At 40.8% G+C, this 23,832-nt stretch overlaps 1 protein-coding gene across 3 annotated transcripts in view; it reads right to left on the reverse strand.

Annotated features, from left to right (window-relative positions):
* kcnc2 (potassium voltage-gated channel, Shaw-related subfamily, member 2) overlaps nucleotides 1–14,221 on the reverse strand; it is a 113,665-nt gene extending 99,444 nt beyond the window's left edge. For all 3 annotated transcript variants that reach the window (XM_030720481.1, XM_030720479.1, XM_030720482.1), the window contains exon 1: nucleotides 13,180–14,221. In XM_030720481.1, the coding sequence (XP_030576341.1) occupies nucleotides 13,180–13,734 (555 nt within the window). In that variant the 5' untranslated portion in view covers nucleotides 13,735–14,221. The remainder of the gene's footprint in view (nucleotides 1–13,179) is intronic.
* Between the last annotated feature and the right edge of the window lie 9,611 nt (nucleotides 14,222–23,832).

Here is a 23,832-nt window from a genome sequence, read left to right on the forward strand (position 1 = left end):
AAAGTTTCATAATCTCACAACATTGGACTTCAGTCACCAAAACCAGAGATGACATATTCACACAGAAGTCTGGGATATCATCAATATGACTGAATGGAATAGAAACAACAGTTATGCATATGGCTGCATATACACTGCTCAAAAAAAATAAAGGAACACTTTGAAAACACATCAGATCTCAATAGGAAAAATATCACACTGGATACCTGTACTGATATGGACTGGATAATGTGGTAGGAACAGAACGGTGCAACATTGTTTGATGGAAATGAAAATTATCTGACCTACAGAGGGCTGAGTTCAAAGACACCCTGAAAATCAAAGTGAAACCATGATGTGGCAGGCTAGTCCATTTTGCCAAAATGTTATTACAGCAACTCAAACTGGTAATCAGTAGATTGTATGGCCCCCACATCCTTGTGTGCATGACTGAAAATGTAGGGGCATGCACCTGATGAGATGATTGCGTCCTGGGGGATGTCCTCCTAGATATTGACCAGGCATCACTGAGCTCCTGGACAGGCGCAACCCGACAGCATTGGATGGACCCAAACATAAGAGCTGGATTTAGTGTTGCAAGTGTTGGGGACAGTCAGTGGTATAAACTTCTTTATCCTCCAGGAACTGTCTGCATACTCATACCACATGAAGCTGGACATTGCCGTGCACCAATAGGTCCAAGTTTTTCATCCTCACATCTAATGGCAGTCAGGGTGCCGTTGCCTAGGCTGTAGAGGTCAGTGTGTCCCTTCATGGATATGTCTCCCCAGACAGTCACTGACCCACCACCAAACCTGTCATGCTGAACAATGTTACAGGCAGCATAACGTTCTCCACAGCTTCTCCAGACCCTTTCACATCTTTCACGTGCTCAGAGTGAACCTGCTCTCATCTGTGAAAAGTACAGGGACCTGCCAATGCTGGCATTCTACGGCACAGTGCCAGGCAGTGAGCACAGGGCTCACTAGAGGACGTCAAACCCTCAAGCCACCTTCATGAAGTCTGTTTCTGATTGTTTGGTCTAAATACCACATCTCCGTATACCTATAATGAAATTATATCTCTTCTTTTTTAATTTAAAGTTGTGCTAATGCAGTTTACATAAAGAAAGGAATAAAAAACTTCTTACAATATTAAATATGTTACTGGTAGTGACAAAAACCGATCACTAATTCTACAGCTGAAGTGGAGGGCTTTTTTTTTTTAATAAAAAAAATTTAGATTGAGCTTCTGCATTCTACCTGCCCAACACCAAACACCTATTATTGTAGGGTCTTTAAGTGCCTTGAGGCAACTGTCGTTGACACATTCACTGCAGTGTCCACATAGCCCCACTTCCTCTACCTCACTTATTGTGCTGTCTACTCATCATTTGTCTCATTTGCTAATTTTCTGAAACAAGTGCACTACCTCAGGAATAATAGTCGGACAAAATATGGACGCTGCAATTCATGTCTCCACATGAGGTTTATATTTTCTTCTTCAGTTACATATTTTATCTATTATAATGACAGTATTGCAGTGTTGTATTGTAATACCACAGTCAGCCAAGTGGGGCACAGACTTAAACATGAATCAATCTAAAACTCTGATTTATTAATTACCTTTTAATGCATGAGCCTTGGGGTTGTGTAAATGGTGCCAGAGAAAAGAAGTTTCAGTAAATCCATTGTCCTTGGGAAGCGCTCCATCTCTTAGAGTGAATGGATAAGCATTAATTATTCAGTAGTAACTCCAAATAAATGGCACATCTAGTATCTTGGGGCCTGTATCAGGGCTCCTCCTGGCAGCCGATGGGCAGAGCACACAAAGACAGGAGGAGCACACCTTTAGCATGTATGGCATTACATTCATAAATGCATGATACATTACTTTCATCTAACCCATTCCTAAGTGCACTTCAGAAGCATATCTTGCTATTGTATAACTGAGTATCTTTCAAGGTGTCCTCTTGCTGATATAGACATCAAAGAACAAGACCTGTCTCCTTCTATTTGATCCGTGCAGGTTCCAGGAGCACTCCTCACAGTCTCCACCCATGGTCACATCAATTTCTGTTTGCAAATTGAGCATTAAAGCTCTTCCAATTCGGGCAACATTGAGCCATGCGCATTTTGTGAAAACCACCCACCATTTTTGTGGTGACTGTCACACACAGCTTTTCTCTCACACACTTCCAGTGCACACAGAAAGCTTTAATTGATCTGATGACTAATTGTTGTGCAGCAACCCACCCCACCCACCTTAGGCGTGTGCCGGTAGAAATCTAGTCTGGATGTTAAAGGAAGACACTAACTGGGTGGAATTAAGAAAAAAATGTTCTGTTGATTTAACAACTGTTAAAACTCTTAAACAGGACACAGAGGGGTGCTGCAAACATGGAGGTCAGACATGCACTTCACTTGTATCATGCTGCAAAATGCTTCTGCATTCAGAATCAAATGCGTATCATGCTGACTGCTGTCCAAACACTGTTTGCATTTTTACATAAAAAGCAGGAACTTTTTTGTCTTTTTGCCAGCTATTCCATCAAGGACAAAGACATCTGCAAAGATATTATTATCTGCAATCTATAACTTCTCTATCATTCAAAGTGTTGTTCCATCAACTAGAAAATATATTTTTTACAACCAACCGAAAAAGGGTGAAGATTAAAGGCAAATATTTCAGATATAAAAATTACTAAAAATAATTCCAAGCAAATGTGATCCAATATTCATAGAGAACATTATTATTTTTAAAACTGATCTCTAATTGCCCCATGAATATTCAAAGGTTATTACAAAGGGCTCACAAAGAGAAAGAATGACAGAGACCCAAATTAGGGTCTTAGAGTAACACAGTCAAATCTGGCACTTTAATCTACTAGGTAATAATTTAAAAGTCTCTTTGCAAGAAAGAGAGAGACCATGTTCTTCAGTGGAAGGCTTGTGGCTGTGTGCGTGAGAAAGGGTGAGTCTGACAGAGAGATGGAGAGAGCGAGGCCTGATGGAATGCTGTATACAGCACACAACAAGACCTGTGAGCAAAGGGATCCAACCATGCATACTGAACAATCTCCTTCATAAACTATCCAACAGGCCTCTCTCTTTCCTTGCTTTTGTATGTACACAAAGACACAATCCTCCAATTTATCATTTTTGTGGTGGATACTCACCGCATTATCATGAAGGATAAATATTTGCCTTGCTAATCTATTTCACCAATTCATAAAACACAAAAGTGATAAAGCCGCTTTATTTTTTTTTAATCAAATGCTCTGTATTCTGGTTTATGTGGTGAGTTTGTCCTGAGTACAAATAAAACATGCTCTGTTTGACTGTGATAAACTAAACAATAGAACTGGGTCGTCAGCATAAGCAGTAACTCCTGCAACAGGTAACTGAGCAGCAACCACCACAGCTAAGTAGTGAAGCTGCCATGGTGGTGACTTTATTTATTACAAACAAATCAAGAGCTCAAAGGAAATCAAAATATTTGATCAGTGTAGAAAATGCTGAGTGTGATTATCAGGCTCAGGTTTGTGCCCTAGTATACATCGCGGTCCAAAAATAACTGTTTTGCACATTTGGCAAACAAACATTTAGACTCATTCTCTAAGTAAAGTCTTAATCCTCTTTAGTTATGGTTAATATATATATATATATATATATATATATATATATATATATATATATATATATATATATATATATATATATATATATATATATGAGTACTTTCCATCACTGGTGCTATCCATGCTCTAATCCAAAAGTGCTGGGCATTGTAAGATTAAATGACTCTAGCCCATGGCCATTTGAGATGGGGTAGCGTGGGACCAGTCATCCTTTGGAGGGCAGTACCACCTGTTGATACTGTTGATCAGGAAAGAAGCCTAAATTCTTCAGGGGTGCATTTCCTTCTTGTTTTAGTGTAGACATACAAGCATCAGCATTCATCTGCCCTCTGCAACCTAAAATATGGTTCACCAACATATTTAATGAAAAATGAACCAAATAGAGAATGAATAAGTGAGAAATCGAACAATCACAGCAAACACAGCTGTGTGGCTATGCATTGTGTTTAATGCTGAAGACTGCTCAGCACAGATTGGGACCGGTGGTTCAGTGGTGTTGTTGCTGCTACCACTATCAATGCACAAGGAAAAGTGCCCAGATGATGGGTAATGCCAACTACTCTCTGGTGTAATGAGGTACATCTTTTGTTCTTTCTCTGTGGAGTGGTATTTATTCAGTCACTGTGGCAGATGCCAGTCTGTCGAGTCAGAATGGTTGGGATTTATATTTCATGCTTTAGGCGGTCTCTGATGTTGTCCTTCTAAAACCTTTTTTGTCTACCAGCAGCCCATTGTGGATTGCTGAGTTGTGTATAGAGGGCTTGGTGATGTAGGTGATGGTCAACCATGTGGATAGTATGCCCCACCCAGAGAAGGTGTTTTTTTTCTACTTCCACTGCTGCTTCCATGTAGACAGATCTTAGAGTGGATCTCAGTATACAGAAGACAGTCCAAAGGTCTTTTGCCAGCATTGCTCATATAAGACCTCCAGGTTTGTGATATGCTGTCTCTATGCTGCCACGTTTCTACCCTGTAGACAGGGGTGGTGATCCATTGGCCCTGATCTTCAGGTTTTTGTTTTAAAAATATAGACCATACATCATATGAGACCAAATGAGCAAAATCTCCAACTGCCTAATGTGACCGTGATCTCAGAATCATTGCTACAGTGAAGAAATTCAGGGTAAAAGATGATTATGTTTTGCTGGGTGTTTGCTTATCTGACAGGTGTCTCAGCCTATCATAATGGTTGCTGCTTGTCCCACAACAGTTTTACAAGGCCACATATGCTACAAGGTATTATATGTGCATTCTTTTGTATTCACTCTGGTAAATGACCAAACTTTTTACCAACAATACCACACAGCAGAGCTGGCAGCACAAACTGCGGTGCCTGAATAGTTATAATCATTTATCCAAGAATCTGCTGACAAATGTTGAGGAAAGAAGCAGACATATCACATTTCAACAATAACATAAACAAAGGTGTTAATGTTAAAGTCTTACTCATACTAACCTAATTACCACAGCTGCAGCCCTCCACATGCCTCCTGTACACTGAGCTATTATAGTTAATCAAAGCAGCGCAGGATGATGATTGGCGGGGCAGATTAACATGACTGGCAGCGGCTACAAACATGCCCAGTGGCGCGCCGTCACCGCCCACACTCGGGCAGCCATTTGCCCTGCTCTCCTACCCAGTGTCAGGTCTGCTGCTGTTTACACGTCAGACTCTATTTACTCAGTGTGGCCTTGCAGTCTGTTTGCAGTGGATCAGGAACATTTCCCTTCTTCCTACAGCCTCAAACTCTGCGTAATATGATTCAACAGCTGTTTGAGACGAGGCATGCAGGCCTTGTACACCTGTAGCTCAAGCAGACAGTGACAAAAAGTTTAGGGGCTCCATCACAATCGGCATGTATGACCTCTGCACCTCTGACTGATAAGAAAGCAGTTAAAGAGACATGCACACACAGATCTGTTGTGCAAGTGACTCTTAAACACCCTTTTTGATTGCATCACATTTCAAAACTACCAAGCCAGCACGCAAGGAGTTACTAAAAAATAAGGGTTGACGGTCGAGCAGGTTTCTGAAATCAATCAGTTTCATGGACCGGACAGATCTCAATGAAAACAGGCCATGGTGATGAGCGATGATGTTGCCATGACAACAGGCAGGCTGAGCGTGCAGCCTGGCTTTGGTATCTTCAGGCGTGCGGCAGCCGGCACCCAGACGGTTTGGGTTTTTAACCTCTTAAGTGGCAGAAAGCAAGCTGCAGTTTCAGATGGAATGGTGGAAGAATGGGGGCTGCGGGCGTGGGAGGATGGGTGAGGGTGAGGTGTTTGTGTTTGTGAAGAACGGGGAGGGGGGAGAGAGACAACAAAGTCAGGCATCAGTTAAACCTCTGCCTCAGAGCATAGACATGGGAAATGAAAGTAGTGGTGGGTGTTTTTTTTTGTTTTTTTGTTACCATCCTAATCCAGCAATGGCCAACTACAGAGACATGAGAGGGACAAACAAACAGGTTAACACATATAAGAACTCATATACACAGAGACACACACAGAAAACCAAAATACATTCACGTTTCCTTTTCAGAGAAACAATCAACCAGAAATTCTCAGTCTTCCTACTATCACACACACACACACACACACACACACACACACACACACACACACACACACACACACACACACACACACACACACACACAGTGGACATGCTGACAGCCGCTCTTAAAACACTGCATGCAGATTAAAGAGGCAGCACTGAGAGCGAGAAGAGAACAGGATGGCTACAACAATAGAAACAGTGTGGGGAGCCCAGAGAAACACGCCTGCTACCGCTGACTGCTGGCACATGAACACTCACATACGAGCTGGTTAAAGGAACAGCTCAGACTTTTGGGATTTGAGCTTACCTGGAGAGACAAACACATGAAAGGCTTCCTGAAAGCTAGAGACAGCTGATTTGACACAGTGCCATATCCTGATGCCAGCTATTCTGCTGTTAATGAAGCTGTTATATGGGGAATTATCACATTGATTGTGATATTATTATAAACAAATGATCTACAGTAATATTTATCTGCTAAATACAGAGTCATTTACCCTTAAAACAGCAGCACTGGTTGCAAACTGTTTTTGCTCAGTCCGTTTGTGAACTTATATTTATTTTGGGACGTGCTTTTACAACATTCTCCATTTGCAGGCATTCGACACTTTGAAAAATGTGAAAAAACACCTTCTTAAACTTTTGCACATTAAGCAATCAGGCACATATGCCAAAACACCTGACTGGTGGCTTACCTTTTATCACTCTTTAGTAGAACTAGAACTACCTTTAGTTATATTCAATTTGGAATATATATAGTGGCCTAGGGGTTAGGGAGCATGAAGGCGCAACCGTTTTGAAGGGCAAATCATATCATTTGCATTTTCTGTCGAATTTTCTGTGTTTGTCACGAGAAGATGATCATTTACTGCACATGCAGAGGTCAGTGACTTCTAGGAGAGAAAAACTCAATAATTTCTAATAACATGAAGTTAGGTAAATGGATGAACTCTGGGTGGGTAAGGGTGCAGCTCTGTGTTTTAAGTGACGATGACCAGGGATAACCACAGCTCAGATCCAGCTGTTGCTTTGCTTGCTCGCTAAAATGCAGTGCAGCGGTCTGAGGTTAGTGTGTGTGTGTGAGCTGATGAGTTTGTCCTGTGTTCTGTGCAGTGAATTTTCTGGCCATAAGCACAGCCTGTGCATGACTCACAGTTATTAGCATGTTCTCTGGATGTAAAGAAAGTGTCCAGCTGCTGGCTACAGACCTAATTTGGTCAAAACTGCCACTGAATGACTGGCAAAAAATAAAATCCTTACAGCTTTATGCCATGCATGCCACCCAGCTAATCATCTGTTGAGATTTCACTCTTCTGATGGATTCCAGCTTGCATGGGTCTCCATTTAATCTTTGAGTGCTAACACAGCCTCTATAATTCTTGAGCAGGAGAGAGGTATAAAAAAGGCATGATGATACCAAGAAAAAAAGATTAAAAAAAAACTGGACTGGCCAGATGCTTTATTTCTGGACAGAATCAGGGCTTTTGATCTTATTCCCCATTCGCTGCAGTGTGGTTGCATTATAAGTGGATCGCTTGTGACCTTTATTACAAAGGAACAAACAAGTGACTTTTAAGTGTGTTCATAGTTTTCATTAGACAAATGACCACCTGGAGGGTAAAACAGCTCAGCTCTGCTGCGTTAGCCAAAATGCTGGATAATTGTTTACTAGTTACCTCTGTGCCCACAAAGTTTTTCACAACTGCTTAACAAAGTGACCACACTTCTCGTAACCTTGCAATACAAGCGCACAGGCCATATAACACAATAATCCTCCACAGCAGCCCAATGGTGGCTCATTGAAAATGACACTGGAAATTAGCTTTGATTAGATTTATGTCATAATAAATTGTGATCACCTAACCTGAATAGTGTGGTCCTGTATCATAGAGTACTGCCTCAGAACGCTGATTACAGTGAACTCAAAGCTAACAGCTGATGCTAGCTAGCTCTGCTTTTCACTGTTTTTTTTTTTTTTTTTTGGACAATGAACAATTTCACGTCTTCCTCCTCAAACCTGCAGCATTAGACACATCTGGACTGAAAACACATATGATGGATAAACCCGCAAGTCTTCATTGTGTGTAAGAGATTTTCCACATGATATGCATAGAATATCATTAAATGGGAGCTCTGCATAAGGCAGGGACATAGTGTAGTGGGTGCAGCATGTGGTACCTGCAGTTCTGTTTACAAATCTGTTTTTGTCCTCTGGGACTCTGCTGCAATTATGTAACTAAAAACTATAAATTACTATATATTGCAGTACAAATTATACTTTGTGTCACATTACAAAATTAGAATCCTGTGATTTTTAAAAATAATTTAATTATAATGTAATTCAAAAAGGTAGACTTTCATATAGTCTGTATTCATTACATGTAAAGTGGTGGTGCGATAATCATCAAAACAAAAACAAAAAAATCCGTGAAATTATTTCTTTAGCATCTAATGAATATAGAATATATGAAAATGTACCCTTTTGAATTAAATTAAGTAAAACAAATGCACATTTTAATTTTAAGATGCACTAATAAAGGACAGCCTGGACCCATTCACTCACCTTTTAATTCAACACTACACCACTAACAATAATATTCTGTCATTAAAGAGCACTTCACTGTTAATACTGTCCCCTCCGTGGTGTCAGGACTGAAGGTGAACTGAAATCACACCTTTCCTTTCCATGGAGTGTAATTCCACTTTGCTCTGTCCTTAACGCCTCATCAGGGAGCAGATTAATGAGGGGGTTCTTTCAGGCACAAACGGAACATTTCTGTAAGAGTTGTATTGTAAGGTTAACCAGAAGCCAGCTGGTCTTTAATGCTACAGGAGGGGTTTAAACAACAAGAAAGAAGCTGCAATTATCTCACCACCATGAGGGAATGTGATTCTCATGGAGACAACAAAGGTTTGAAGGCGTTTGTAGAAGCAGATGTTTCTGCATTGTATTGGTGGCAGGAAAATGTGGTGTGTGTGCATGTTTGGATAGTGTAGGTGGAGGAACACAGATGTATGCGTGTTGTAATCACAAGCATTCATCTCCATCAGCTCTGTCCTGCTACTAAAGTATCGCTGAAACAAACTCAATATTTACCTCTGTCACATGTCTGCTCGTTCCTCTGTCGCCAGGGTGATCACCAAGAAACACATCCAAGAAATTACTAGTCACGTCTGGCGGACGAGAAGAAGGAACAAAAGACTCATCGAATTTTTGTCCTTGTCGGTTAGTTTCCATTTACAAACTAATGATTTAGTTTAGTTCAAATTTGGGAATGATATGTCAGTGTAATTTCAAGCTGGAATATTTCATTTCCTGTACCGGCATTTTCACAGACAGAGTAAATTCCCTGCCCTCATCCTCACTGAAAGTTTGCTGATGGATTGAAAGAGGAGGACAAGTGATTTGGGGCAAGGTCAATGCCAATACCGCCCACACAAACACACACACACACACACTTACTCATCCTGACAAACACCTCCACTTTTGTAAAAATGTAGATAGGAGACAGACTGAAAATAGGAGTGAAGGGAAATTTTCATTTTAAAGGAATCAAATGCTGATTAGTGATGATCCATCTGACCTGAGAAAGTGGGCTTATAAAAAGACTGAACACTTAAACACAAATATACTCACTTTTCTATACTTTAACCCAGTTTTCAAGAGGGACAATTGGAAGATTCTGATCACATTAACAATTCTAATCATACTACATAATTACGATAGAATTACTGTATAATTACTACATAATTAGAACCATGTGCCTGTCTTAGCTCCTGTCATTACAACAAAAACCAACTGATGAGTTGTTATGTAAACCAGCAATACTGCTTGCTCTATTCAAACATCAACATCCTTGTAGCCCAGTTCACCTGTAGACAATGAAGAGGAGGAATGATGTAATCACAGTACATGAAACCAAAGCTGATTTTTCTGTTCTCTTTTTAAATTTAGGAGCTACTGTATGAAGAAAGGTCTGCAATTTAACAGGTTTGGCTCAACAACAAGCCTGATTCAGGTACAAATGCTGGCTTGAGGGGAAATTTAGGATATTTATCAATGAGGACTTATTTGCAGGACAAATGTAGAGGGATTATATAGCTGTAACTCTTATTATTGTGCACTGACGTACAGGAGCAAAGGAGTACAGTACAATAAATGCATAAAGCAATACTTTTTGGGAACAGCTGAGGTAATGGGATGCCAGAAAGTCCATTTGTGCTTACACGTTTTCAACAAATATCACTTTTACATTGCCAAAAAAAAAGAAGTAAAGATAAAAACACATTTTCCCTCAGTGGCACTGAGATGGTGGCAACACATCAATTTAATTAACCATCCAATAGAAGCTGTAATAGGGTCTCAGGTTAGCAAAACCTGCAGGTTATACCTGCCTATCTGATATCAGCCTGTGGGTGGAGCATATCTGCCGTCAGAGCCTCAGAGCATTATGGGTGAAAAACCTAAAGGGCCACGTTGGTGTAAGTTGATATGGGGAACAGACAGTAGAAGATACAACAATAAGCAGGAAGTCTACTTTAAAGAGGTAAAGAGTGTACAATTTTATCAACAGACTCCCACCCATCATTTAGCTTCCTAACTAAACAGTATGAACCTCATGTTGAGGAGCACAGTGATGGTGTATCGCACTGCAGAGAGCACTCACCAGCCTTTATTTATTTGCTGGTCTTCTGGTCTAATGGTTTTTTGTCCCTGATTTAAGACTCAGTTATTATCAAAATGTTATTTTGGATATTCCAGATGTTTTAAATATTGTTTTAAATATTACAAAATATCAGCTGCCAGATATTCAATTCCAAAACTTCAACTTGCTTTTATGAACCCTGAAAATGCAATTCATAAAAATGCACCACTACTTTCATTTTTTTTTTAACAATGAATTTTCAAAATAGATTTATTTTAAACAATTCTAAGAGACATAGTAGGTGTAAATCTTGTCCTACCATCAAAATCATAATTTGTTAAAACAAATCGTTTTATTATGAAATGCATTTTTTTTAAATAGTGGCTGATTGTCCAAATCGCTGGTGTCACAGACATAAACAAGGTGTCCTTTGGCATCAATGCTTTGACACACCAGCTGCAGCAATAATGGAAAACAAGAGAAAATGATCTTTTTCAAAGAGCCACAAAGGCTGATTAAGGCGGTGTGAAGAGTGGCGCCGGTATTGGCAAATATCACAATACTGTCAACCAGAACCCTGTGATTCACATCCCCTGTGGGAGCCTGTTTTTGCACTTCGTTTGTTTGTTTTTTTTGTTCACTGTGGTTGTTTAGTCACCCAAAGAATTTTGTTGGATTAAATAAGCCCATTTACATTAACATCAGAATTTTACAATTGACCTATTGTGTGTGTGTGTGTATATATATATATATATATATATATATATATATATATATATATATATATATATATATATATATATATATATATATATATATATATATATATATATGTGTGTGTGTGTGTGTGTGTGTGTGTGTGTGTGTGCTTCTAAGAATTCTAAGAATTGTTACAAGAAAGGAAGAATTCTACCAACACATTGAGTATATATATATATATATATATATATATATATATATATATATATATATATATATATATATATATATATATATTTTTTTTTTTATATATATATATATATATATATATAGACATCTAATATGAAGACATCCTGACCCCTCACCTCACCCTGAACACTGATGACCCTCACCAGCAGCTTTTACTCTAGTGTTACCATGTTGGTGTTTAATTACCCTTCAAATAACCTGCATCATTCAAAGCTGCACAGCAGTGACATGCTGCCTGTGATGTCATGAAGGCTTGCGTGTGACTACTTGCATTGATTTCCATTTACACAACGTGACATCACAACATGCTCTTATTCATTCTTACGGCACATCAGTCAGCCATTGAGGGAGCAATTTGCTCCCAAATATCCAGAATATGTCAGCAGCCTAAGGCGAGCTTACCAGAGCTCCTGCTTTTCACTGATAGCAGGGCTCTGAAAGCAGAGAGGCAGCTGTTGCGGACGTGGAGTTCTTTCGTAAGCTGACAAAGTGCAGACAGACTGAATGAGCCATTCCAAAACTTTTACTGATTGATTTGTAATACCTGAGGGTAAGTCGTGTTTGTCTGGGGCTGCTCTAACATCCTGGTGTTGCACATTCAAAATGACAGAAAGAAAAAGAAACATAGAAGCCAAACAGGTAATTAAATGTGAGCTTGCACCTTTGATGAATTGCATTCCACCCTGATGGGAGGCCATAATTCAAGCTTGTCCTTTAATCACACAATTTAACATTGTGCTTGAGTCTAAAATAACTAATGATGAGGAGACAAAGACAAAGATGCCACATGTGGCCTATAAGTTGACGTCCCTGTTATTCCCAGCACGGGGCACTGCTCTAATTTTAGAAAAGATGAAAATCCCGCACATTTCTTTTTGACCAGTGCTGGGATGCAGTTTATTAAGAAATACTCACTGTGATCTAAATAGTCGAGGATGTCAGTGGCATTTCTAGAGCCATGACCCAATAAACAAAAACCTACACACAAACAAAAGACTGAGAGGCACAGAGACAGGATACACGCCTGAAATAATCTGCAACATGCACCTAATGTAGCCAAACCTGCTGCTATGAATATCCATCCTGACAGTTTTAACACCTTGTTTGCTTGTGACAAGTGAAAAAAAAATTCCTTTTTTTGAAGCGATATAATTAAACCTGCTAAATCAGACCCCAAAGCAAGACTCAAAATAAATCAAAAGAATCAGCACAGAACTGATTTTACTATTAAAAGTAAACTTTTAACAACTTGTAAAATTTACTTTTACTGTGAAATTGTTGTCTGAAATAAGTTGCACCTTACAGTGTGAGCTGCTGTTTGTTTCTGTGAATGAAAACGAGACAGCGGGGAGTAGCGTGGTGGTTATTGTGTGTTTTGGAGAGCCTCAGACGCAGCGGTGCGCCCTTACCCTCGCCGCCCTGGATGAGTAGGGGTCCTCGAACAGATTCCAGATCACCGGCTGCCACTTCCTCCACAGGCTGACATTCCCGTCAGCAGCCACATCCTCAATGCCGAGCCTTTTCCCTATCTCGTCGTCCTCTTCTCCGGTGTCCACGTTGAGCTCGAATACGTCCAGAGCCTCCTCCGCGTCCCGGTGCTGTCGATATGTCATCCAACAGCAGGGCTCCACGTCCGTCTCATCGATGCCCCAGAAGGAGAGCTCCTCTTCAAACAGCGGTCCGCACACATCCGCCGGGCAGTGAAGCTTCCCGGTGCGGTAGTAGTTGAGCACGTAGGCGAAGACGCCCGGGTGACGGTCGAAGAAGTACTCGTTGGTCCGCGCGTTGTACTCGATGAAGCCGGGGACTTGTTGCAGCTGATCCAGCACGGAGTCGATGTCCGAGTCGGAGGCGAGCAGGGCCAGTCGCGTCCCCGGCAGAGTCTTTAGGGTGGTTTTGTAGGTTTCGTGCCTTGTTCCCCCGACGTTGAGGATTATCCTCTCGTTGTCGTCAAACTTGCCCATCGCTCTATATCAGACATGACTTGATGGAAAGCGGGGGAAGTTGGCGAGTGCAGTCCGAAGGTATAACAGCGAGCCTGATGCTCACACACCCACAGTCCTGTTCAAAAAAGCTCCGGGATTTTAGCCGCGGTGCGCATCATCTCCGATTTCACTCATCCGTCGCTGTCGTATCGTTTTTGGGGGGCGAGGAAGACGTCCATCCTTTCGTTCACGAATATTTCAGGGAGACATAGGGAGTCAATTTGTATCCCACTCTCTGTTCAGTCAGTCAGTCAGTCGGTCAGCGCTGGGAGTGTTGAATGATCTCAACCGGTGGCTCCAAACAGACTGAGCTCCTCATGCCGTTGCGCGTCTCCGGCGTCCAAGACGCACAGCTGCTCGTCATCGTCGGGCTCGTTACTTAAAAATGTGTAACGTAAAACCAAGACTATAAAGTGATGTCGGCAACTCACACATTATCAGATGCTTAAAGTTCCCCATTACGCATTTTTTGGACTACACTCCTGTGCCACCGCCTCGTTCTTTGCCTCAGGAAACCAGAGCATCTCCGCATGAGAGGAACTGATCAGCGCCCCTCTTCATTGCCGTCACGGTTTGGACTCGAAAAAATATTCTGAAGAGGAAATTTCCACCCAAACAAACAGATTTACCAGAGCACATCACATCTACAGGTCAAATAGCTCACTTTGTTTCCCTTCTCCTTGAAAATAACCAGTGAGTCATGGATAATACCTGCCATTGCAGGTTTTTATTGTATTTAAGCCCTCTCGGTTATGGGAACTTAACATTTATGTGTTTATATAGAGGCAGTTTAGCTGCAGCGTATTGGCGCACCAACGCCAGTTTTACACATTTCCCTATAAATGTGTGAATGAAACAAGGCCCAGCACCTCTATTTTTATCATCGAGACTGTTAAATGACCTCAAACAAGACACCTTTATTCTTGACAGCACATCACGTGTGCAGACACTCTCACCTACGACAGCAGCAAAAACAGGAACGAGGGTGCGAACACTGCATAGAAATACTTTAATTTAACTCTTTACGATTTTACTTACAAACATGCAGTGTCTCCCACAACAGTACAAATGTAAAGAAGCATTAGTTTAGTCGCAACTTCTGATATGACAGAAAACGGAAAACCAGGGAGCGTCGGGATTTAATCAAGGCACCAATTAAAGCTTTAACGGGCAAAGGGGAGGCTTTCTTTAAAAAAAAAAAAAAAAAAAGTGATTCTGAAATAATAAAAGTGGCATGTATCAATCTAAAAACTGTGTAGCGTTTTTTCTTTACATTTATTTATTTTTGAGCAGTTAAAAAGAGGCCTGCATCAGTGTTAACAGTTCACATGATATGTAGTTGGAGCCCAAGCTCTCCTGTCCTGGCAGGCAGAGCTGTCTCAGGCTCACTAGTCTGTAAAGTTCAGTCATTCTGTCAGGTCATTTTGTGCTTTAAGCACCATCTCCAGCCTTTGAAACGGGCCCTGAAGGTCCTGAGGCCTACTTGCAAAATCCCACTTTACCCAAGTTGTGAACACGTCATGGATGCATGGAGCAGTAACATAAGAAGTACAAGCTGTACCAGAAGTAGTACAATAGGTAATGATGGTGTGAAGAGAGCAGCAGTTGCAGTATTCCCTTTAGTTAAAGTTGTACTTAATCGTCTAGTGTTCCAGCAAAACGTTACTTATTCATAACTTATTGATGACTTTTTTTGCATTAGGTGGCATACATCAGTGACACAATTGAGAAGTTTCCTTCAGCGAAACAATTTTTTTTGTAGTCCTCAACCAGGAGGTTTTGCAGCTGAGAGCAGAGAAGCTGCTGTCATCCAGAAGGCCCGTCATCTGACAGCCTCCAGAGTGAACGGGCACGAAAGAGTGACATCTTTTGGGAATCTAAGCACAGCTCAATCAACAAGGAGACATAGCAGGTGGTTTGCCTAGAATTACATGCATCATTATTCCCTGATGTAAGGCTGTAAAACTCTGAGTAACCCAGTTACTCTCTGTTGTCTTCATCACATCTCATTTTGAAACCTGTCTTTAGAGTGACAAACAAAGAGAGTGTTTTTATTCATTTGATTTTAGTAGGGCCACTGGACTCATTTTTGGTCTCTCATTTGTTCTTGGTTTTAATATTTTTTTAACTAAATTAATTGGAACTACTGTAAACTGGCAGAGGGAACTGATCTACAATCTTAACCATGATTAAAAGCACTCTAGTTAATTTAGCCACCTATTAGCTTCCAAGTATGCTGTCAGATTCAGGGGAGAGCTCCACACAACATCATACAGTAGGGATTTCTGACTGGAAGTGGAGAGAATATTTCCAACAACTTTGTTTCTTTGTGAACCCCTGTGATAATCATCACAGCAGGAGGGCATTCAACAAACTGCATACAATCAGTGATGAGACACAAAGACCAGCAGGGACTTTACAAAGGTGAGCAGTGAGACGATGGTATTTGGATTAAATGTTAGCACTGAAGCAGGCAGGACTGCAGGTCACCAGAAGTGACATTAGTTTTAATAAGGTTTTGTTTTATTAACTCAGGTTCTATTATGCTACACTTGAGCCTATAATTTATTTATTTTTTTTTACATTCTTTTACACCAAATGTGCTAAAATGAGCAAGTAGCTGTTCATCTTTGAGAGTTATTACTAGATTCTTTTGATAGTTAGGAAAGTGATGAGTGTATGAGATAATGATATTCATAGAACAGGCTTAGTCATGTCAAATCTGATATTATGTTTATGTGTATATATTTTTTATAACTTTTATTAGAATATCTGCAAACGTAAATGAAAATGCAGTATATAAGGCAAGAACAGAGCATGAAAGTTAGTATTTGTCACAATCCGAACTCTCTCAGGCAAACTTTCATGCAATTTCTTTAAGCAGCTTCAGGAATTGTTCTCCAGGCTTCTTGAAGGAGATTCCAAAGCTCTTCTTTGGCTGTTGGTTGGGATTTGTTCTGTTCTCTGTCAAGATCCCACACTGCCTCACAGATGTTGAGGTCTAAGCTTTGGGGAGGCCAATCCATTACTGTTAGAGTACCATTGTGTGTTTTTCTATCCAGGTATGCTTTCACCACAGTGGTGTCATGTTTGGGAACATCATCATCATGCTGAAACATGAAGCCATGGCCAATCAGATGCTTTCCAGCTGGGATTGTATGTTGGATCAAAATCTGACCATCCTATTCCACATTCATAAATCCATCAATTTTGACAAGATCCCCAACACCACTGGCTGAAATGCAGCCCCAAACCATGACAGAGCCTCCACTGTGTTTTATACATGGCTAAAAATACCCACTGTTGTATCTCTGTCCTGACTTCCTCCTTACATATTGATGACGATTTGCACCAAAAAATTTAAATTTAGAAATACCACTTTGGAAGTTTTCACTGATTTTTAGTCCAGTTCTTGTGTAATTTGGCATACCTCAGTCTTTTCTCCCTATTTCCCTTCCTTAAGAAAACAAATATAAATTAATGAGGAGTGACTCGAGACTTTTGCGCAACACTGTACATCATTATAGTTCGATGTGGTTTTAGGACAGAAGGGGAAAGTAAGCCTGGAAATCTTATTGATCATCGACAGAGGTCAGTGAAGATCATAAAGTACAAGAACTTTGAAATCGTTTAATGTTATAACATTTCTCATTTTCCACAATGTGCCTCTTCCCAATTCAATTTAAAATTAACATGCGCTACTGAATTCTGAATTTGGGAAGTTGAGACCCTTTAATGTTTTGCTAATGAGTCCATTCATCATGTAGTGGGGTTGAGACAGTCCTTGCTGATAAACAGCTATTCTTGCACTGAATGATGCAGGAAGCAAACAGCATACAAAGCTGGAGTCTCTATTCCCTCCTTGCCAGTAATATCTTTACTAAAAATAGACCAGCCAGATTGCTGATCTTTATCAGGGACTGCAGAGTTTAAAAAAAAAAAAAAAGAGAGAGAGACATGTCCGCTGGAAGGCCAGCGTCCTTGGCCAGTCCATTTTGCCCAAGTACAGCCACAAGATCAGTTCCAGTGGGGGTTAGAGTCTCACCACTCAGCCTTGGTGGGTTTCACAGGAACATTATTCAGAAATGCAAGAACACTTTTTTGGGATATGGTTATATTCACTGTTTTCTAGCAACAAACAAACAAACAAATAAATAAATAAAGGAAAATCTGTTTCACTTATTTTGACCTGCTTCAAAAATAAAAACAGAGACACATTACTGAGGCAACAGCAGAAGGATGTCTCCTAATTGAAAACAACAACAAAAATGGGAGTGCTATAAAAACTACACAGGTAATGGGACAGAAGTAACAGAATTATAAAACTGAACAATGGTCCATCGAATACAATATAAAAGACAACAGGTGAGAGAGGGCATCACAGTGTGAGTTTCAAAGAAATGACAAGGATCATGATGAATATGATTGAACAGCATTCCATTCACTGAACAACAACAAAAGCAGAGCTCCTCTCAGACAGACCCAGGGAGAGTTTTCTGCCCTTTCACTGCTGCTCTACACATACTGTCTGCTGGGTTTATATCTGATGAAGCACAATACCTCTGCCTCCCTCCCAAACCTCTGACAACACAATTCTGCTGACTCTACAACATCCAGGGACCAAAAGAATGCATCTTGATCTGAAACCTAAAGTAACAACTCTGCTATTTCAAATGTCTCCCTCCATGAATCACTACCTTGTCATGATGGAGGGGTTTGCGTCTCCCAGTGATCCCAGGGGCAATGTTGTCCAGGGCTTTTGCCCACTGGAGTAGACTAGAGTCTCCCAAGACAAAATGGTCTTCGGTAAGGAGCCAGACAAAGAGTAATCCCAACGACCCTCATGGCATACAACAAAGAAACCGTTTACCCAGCCCAGGATAGGGTTATTGGGCTCTCACCGTGGAGCCAGACCTGGGGAGGGAGCTTGAGGGAGAGCACATAGTGGCAGAACCTTAGTCTGTAGGGCCTAGCCAGGCGCAGCCCAAATGGGAGACATAGGCTTGCCCTCCTGTAGGCCCACCACCCGCAGGAGGCACCATAGGGGTCAGGTGCAGTATGTGTTGGGCAGTGGATGGAGTGGACGGAGTGGTCAGAGGCCCTAGTGGACCAATCCCCAGCTATCAGGACTGACTTTTGGGACATGGAACATCACCTCACTGGTGGGAAATGAGCCTGAGCTAGTGCATGAGGTTGAGAGATACAGTTTGGCTCATTTCAATGCACAGCCTGGGCTCTGGAACCAGTCTCCTGGAGAGGAGCTGGACTTTGTTTCAGTCTGGAGTTGCCCTTGGTGAGAGGCGGCGAGCTGGGGTGGGTATCCTTGTATCCCCCAGTTTGCTGCCTGTAGGTCAGAGTTTTCACCGGTGGATGAGAGAGCTGTTTCCCTGCACCTTCAGGCCATGGAAAGTGTCATGATTGTTGTTTGCGCTCCATCCGGTGACTCCACTGTCCTACTGGGAGACTTCAATACTTAGTCTTTGTTCACATGCCTATTCAAAATCACGTGGAGAGTTGGGGCGGTGCCTCTGGATTGGCATCTGAAGTGGTGGTCCCTATCTTTAAGAAGGGGAGCTGTATGGTCTCAGCAGGTGAGGGTCAACTGGGTTCTTTCTGACATCCTCTTTTCATCTACCGGGTCTCCTCAGGGCTGTGTTCTTTCACCCCTTTTGTTTAGTTTATATACCAATGATTGTACATGTAAAGGTGTGCAGAATTAATGCTGGCATAGCCCTAAGCAACCTCACTGTCTTTTTCACTGAAATCTGAAAAAGAATGGAGTGCCCACTCCAGGTCAGGGATAAGCTGCTGCCCCAGGTAGAGGAGTTTAAATATCTCGTGGTCTTGTTCATGAGTGAAGAGAAAAGGGAGAGATTAACAGACGGATTGGGGCTGTGGCTGCAGTGATGTGGATACTGTACCGGTCTGTCATGGGGATGACGGAGCTGAGCATAAAAGCGAAGCTGCTGATTTACAGGTAGATTCCCACCCTCACCTATAGTCATAAGCTCTGGGTAGTGACCAAAAATACAAGATTACGGATACAAGAGGTTGGCTGGTCTCTCCCTTGAAGACAGCTCATCTAATCCTGTGCATCCGGGAAGGGGTCAGAATAGAGTCACTACTCCTCCACATCGAAAGGAGCCAGTTGAGGTGGTTCAGGCATTTGACTAAGATGCCTCCTGGGTGCCTCTTGGTGAGGTGTTCTGGGCATGTCCTACCAGGAGGAGGCCCCAAGGCAGACCCAGGACACGCTGAAGAGATGATAAATCTGAATGGATGGATGGATGGATGGATATTTCAAGTGTCCCTTTAAATAATGACCAAAAAAAGAGTTGTACAAGCTTGTCTTATTTCTGTAGTGACAGAGTGACATGCGCTGTCTTGTGAGAAAAAGAGGAAATGCAAAACTATCTGAGCCTATTAAGAAATATCCCTCACTGTTGTCATATCACTGCTTCTCACTGCTTGTTGAACTTCTGTATTTTTCAGCTCCATGCCACAATTTTGTAAGCCAGGCTCTCTGCATAATTACAGGTCTCACTATCCTGGTGAAGCATTTTAATTTCTGATGTTATCTGAGGCAAAAAATTGTAAATTTGAAGCACTTTTCTTGTAAACAAAATTCTCTTTAATTTCACTGTTTTTTACCACAACACAGAGTGTTTATCCTTGAGGGCAAGGGACAAATATGCTAAATGCATTTTTCCATTTATATCTTTGGTCAACATTTGTTTTTTATTTATAGCAATGGTAGCTGAGTTAGAATTAGCGGTAACCTGGGAATCTGAACAGTAAACTGTGAGGCTGATGTCAGTGGGTAAAGCAGTCACGCTGGATTAGAAGCTGAATTGTTTCCTGTAAATCTCTTGTGCGTAGTAGGTAATTTGAATTCACTGCCAAAAAATGAAGGTGGGAGGAAAAAGTCACAGAAACACCTGCCAGTTAAGGCAATGCAGATGAAAAGCACTAAAAACTAACACCAAAATGGCTACAAAACAGAATCAACACCTCTCTAAAACAGCTGGAATAATGAAGCATTGGAACCTTAATGAAGGTGGAATTCATTCCTGATGTGGCCAAGTAAAGGCCGCAAAGGTTTCAGCTAGGTTCAAAACCTCATTTTCAGTGATGACAGAGCTGAAAACTTACATGAGCTCACATGTAAACTAAAATGCAGTTTACATGTGAGCTCACGTAAGTTTTCAGCTCTGTCATGAAGCCCAAAACACTGAAAAGGCTACATTTATCAAACAGGTCCACAGACTTGCATATTGAGAATACAAAATATAAATAACTGTATTTAGCTGCAGTGAAAAGATTTGATGGCATTAAGAATACCTCTTTAAATGCTTTGCATTATTCATTTTGAAATCTAAAAGTAACAGTTGTTTAGTTGTACGTGTGTAGTGCTTCTGTGTGGTAATGGAACAGTCAGGATTCATATGAATGTGGAACATCAACTCGTCAGTCAGCAGCTTGGTAAGAGGTTGTCATTATGCAAAAACGTGTCAGATTAAATTTTGGTTGATAGTAAGAAATTTTTAATGGACTGTATATTATACGCACTTTCTTCTCCTCTTTGCTGACATGTAACATGTAATTTGGTTCTAATGTATTACATTACAACTATTAGTTGCTCTGTGAATAGAGTGACCTAAATTACTTTAAAAAAAAACAAAAAAAAAACAAACATTATTTATCAGCATTAGCTCTGACAAAAAGTCAGCTAAGCAAAATTTATTCTTTGTACACCTGAAACAGAGCAAAAGCAAAAATCCACTGGATAGCTTCAGGTATGAGCAGTGAAAGGAGAAGGAAGAGATTTATTTCTATAAGCAAACTTCAGCCTGGTCATGCTCACTAATGTGAATCTCAGTATGAGTCTATTAAAAATAAATTTTTCCAAATGTTGCACAACTTACGTCTGTTATACCAATGTGTTATTTCACATAAATTTGTTCTCTTTATATGGAGATACATATGATTCAGACATTTCAGTCCCACATAAATCCACTTAATAAATGCTGTGACACCCTCGAGGATGCGTTTGCTGTGATTAAAAGTCCAGTGTAGCCCTGAAGGAAGCTGTGGAGGGAATTAGTTTTCTGTGTAGGTCGTGCTGTACTTTTAGCTCCTTTCTCACAATTCTGGAATACAATCATTAAAAAAAGACGACACACACACTCACACACACAATCCTGCTAACCACAGGCTCTTGGATGGAATTAGGCAGAAATCCCAGTGGAAGAAAACTGAGCTGATTAAATGTTGCTTTCCTAATTGAGAGAGCCAAGCTAATTTGCTATGAATCCCAGATCTTTTTCCTTGCTGCATGGGAGGAACTCATTAATAAACTTTGTTATGTTTAATTATAAGTTTTGATTAAAGGAGGAGGTTCATTTAACCAGGATGCTTCAGAGAAGTGTTCCAAAGACCTGAGGTTTGTCATCCTTAAGGTTGGAACATTTATTGTTCTCCTTTAATTGTTTTCTGTTTGACTATCCATAAATAAATAAATCTTTATCTTTATGAATTGCATTAAACAAATGGAAAACTGAGCAGACCTGTTGGTTAGCTACCCAGTAAACAGTTCCGACCTCTTTTACCTTCCTGCCTTTGCTGTAACTGTGTTCCTGCGGCACCATCTGCAGGTGGTGCTTCAGTATTTCCTCATGGCTATATGTTGACTCTCTGTAACAAACATGAGGTTTGAAAGCTTCTGTATTTAATAATAATGACTGACTGATTCAGTTAAATGGAATTAACCTTGAGAACATCTCACATTTCACTATGTGAGGTCTTTTCACCTATTGTTCCCCACACTTCTGGTCCACCTACAAAGGTAGAACTTCTTGAATCTTGTACATATCCCTCTGTTACAGAGGACTTAAAAGATTGTATGATTAACAGAAGCACCATTGAGCAGGTCCCAACACTCGTGGAAGGGGGAGGGGTGGGACAATGTGCTGTTATAGTAATGTCAGTGAAGAAGTGTGTGAAGTTGATGGGTCTAGCTTGAACAATATGTATCTATGGTGTGAATTTGAATATCCTAGGTGAGATTGTTCTGGGTTATCGCCTTCACAAGATTTTCAGAAAGCTTGACCTCTGACCTTTAGCTTTTTAGGTTGCTGAGATTCAAACTCACCTTAGAGTTTTAGTAGATGCATCCATGGTGTGAATTTGAACATCCTAGGTGACATTGTTCTTAAGTTATTGCTAACATTAAAGCTTTTATGGAACTTGAACTCTGACCTTTATGAGATTTGAAGTCACATGAGATTTTTCATAGATGCATCCATGGTGTGAATTTGAACATTAGGTCACATCGTTGTCGAGTTACTGGGTTCACAAGATTTTCAGTTTTTGTGGAACGGACGCTGTTATGGCAAAGGCTACGACAACAATTCAACTTTTTCTTTGAAACAGCCGAGCTACAAATGGGAATGGCATGGTTCTGATGCAGCTCCACTCTCACCGTCAAACACATTCCATCTGATACCATTTTCCTTTATTTGGGAAGACAGGAAAAGGGAAATAATTGATAAAAGTTTCACATACCAGAGATCATTTGATTGCCACTGGTCAGGTTAGTGGGACCAGAGGGAGGACGGACAACTGATGAGGGAGCTCCGACATGAGCTGTGCCAAGAGTAATAAGTCACTCACTGAGCTGAGTAATTAAAATAGAACAATAATCCTTCTTTAGTTTTTAGGGATGCGCTAGGTCAGAAAGTGACAGGCTTTCTAATGTTATATATGACTAGTGGAGATATAACCCTGAGATTTTTTTTTGGATAAACTGGCCTGAAGGACCTAAAGGAAGCAAACAAAGGACACCTTGCAGCCTCTAGATGGAAAAGGTTGTGGTGATAACAATTGCTATTAAATGTTCATGGTGGACAAACCCTGACAAGTGGAGATAAAGTAACAGGTGCTAACTTACCTTTAAATACTCCTTACATTATTTTGGCCCACCTGCTCGTAGCACCTCTGCTGTACCATTAAGCTAGCCAACACAAAATGGCATAAAACAGGATCATTTCTTTGTGATAGTTTTATTTTCTTCTAAGG

This window comes from Archocentrus centrarchus, chromosome 23, assembly GCF_007364275.1.
Source record: "Archocentrus centrarchus isolate MPI-CPG fArcCen1 chromosome 23, fArcCen1, whole genome shotgun sequence".
Taxonomy (NCBI): domain Eukaryota; kingdom Metazoa; phylum Chordata; class Actinopteri; order Cichliformes; family Cichlidae; genus Archocentrus; species Archocentrus centrarchus.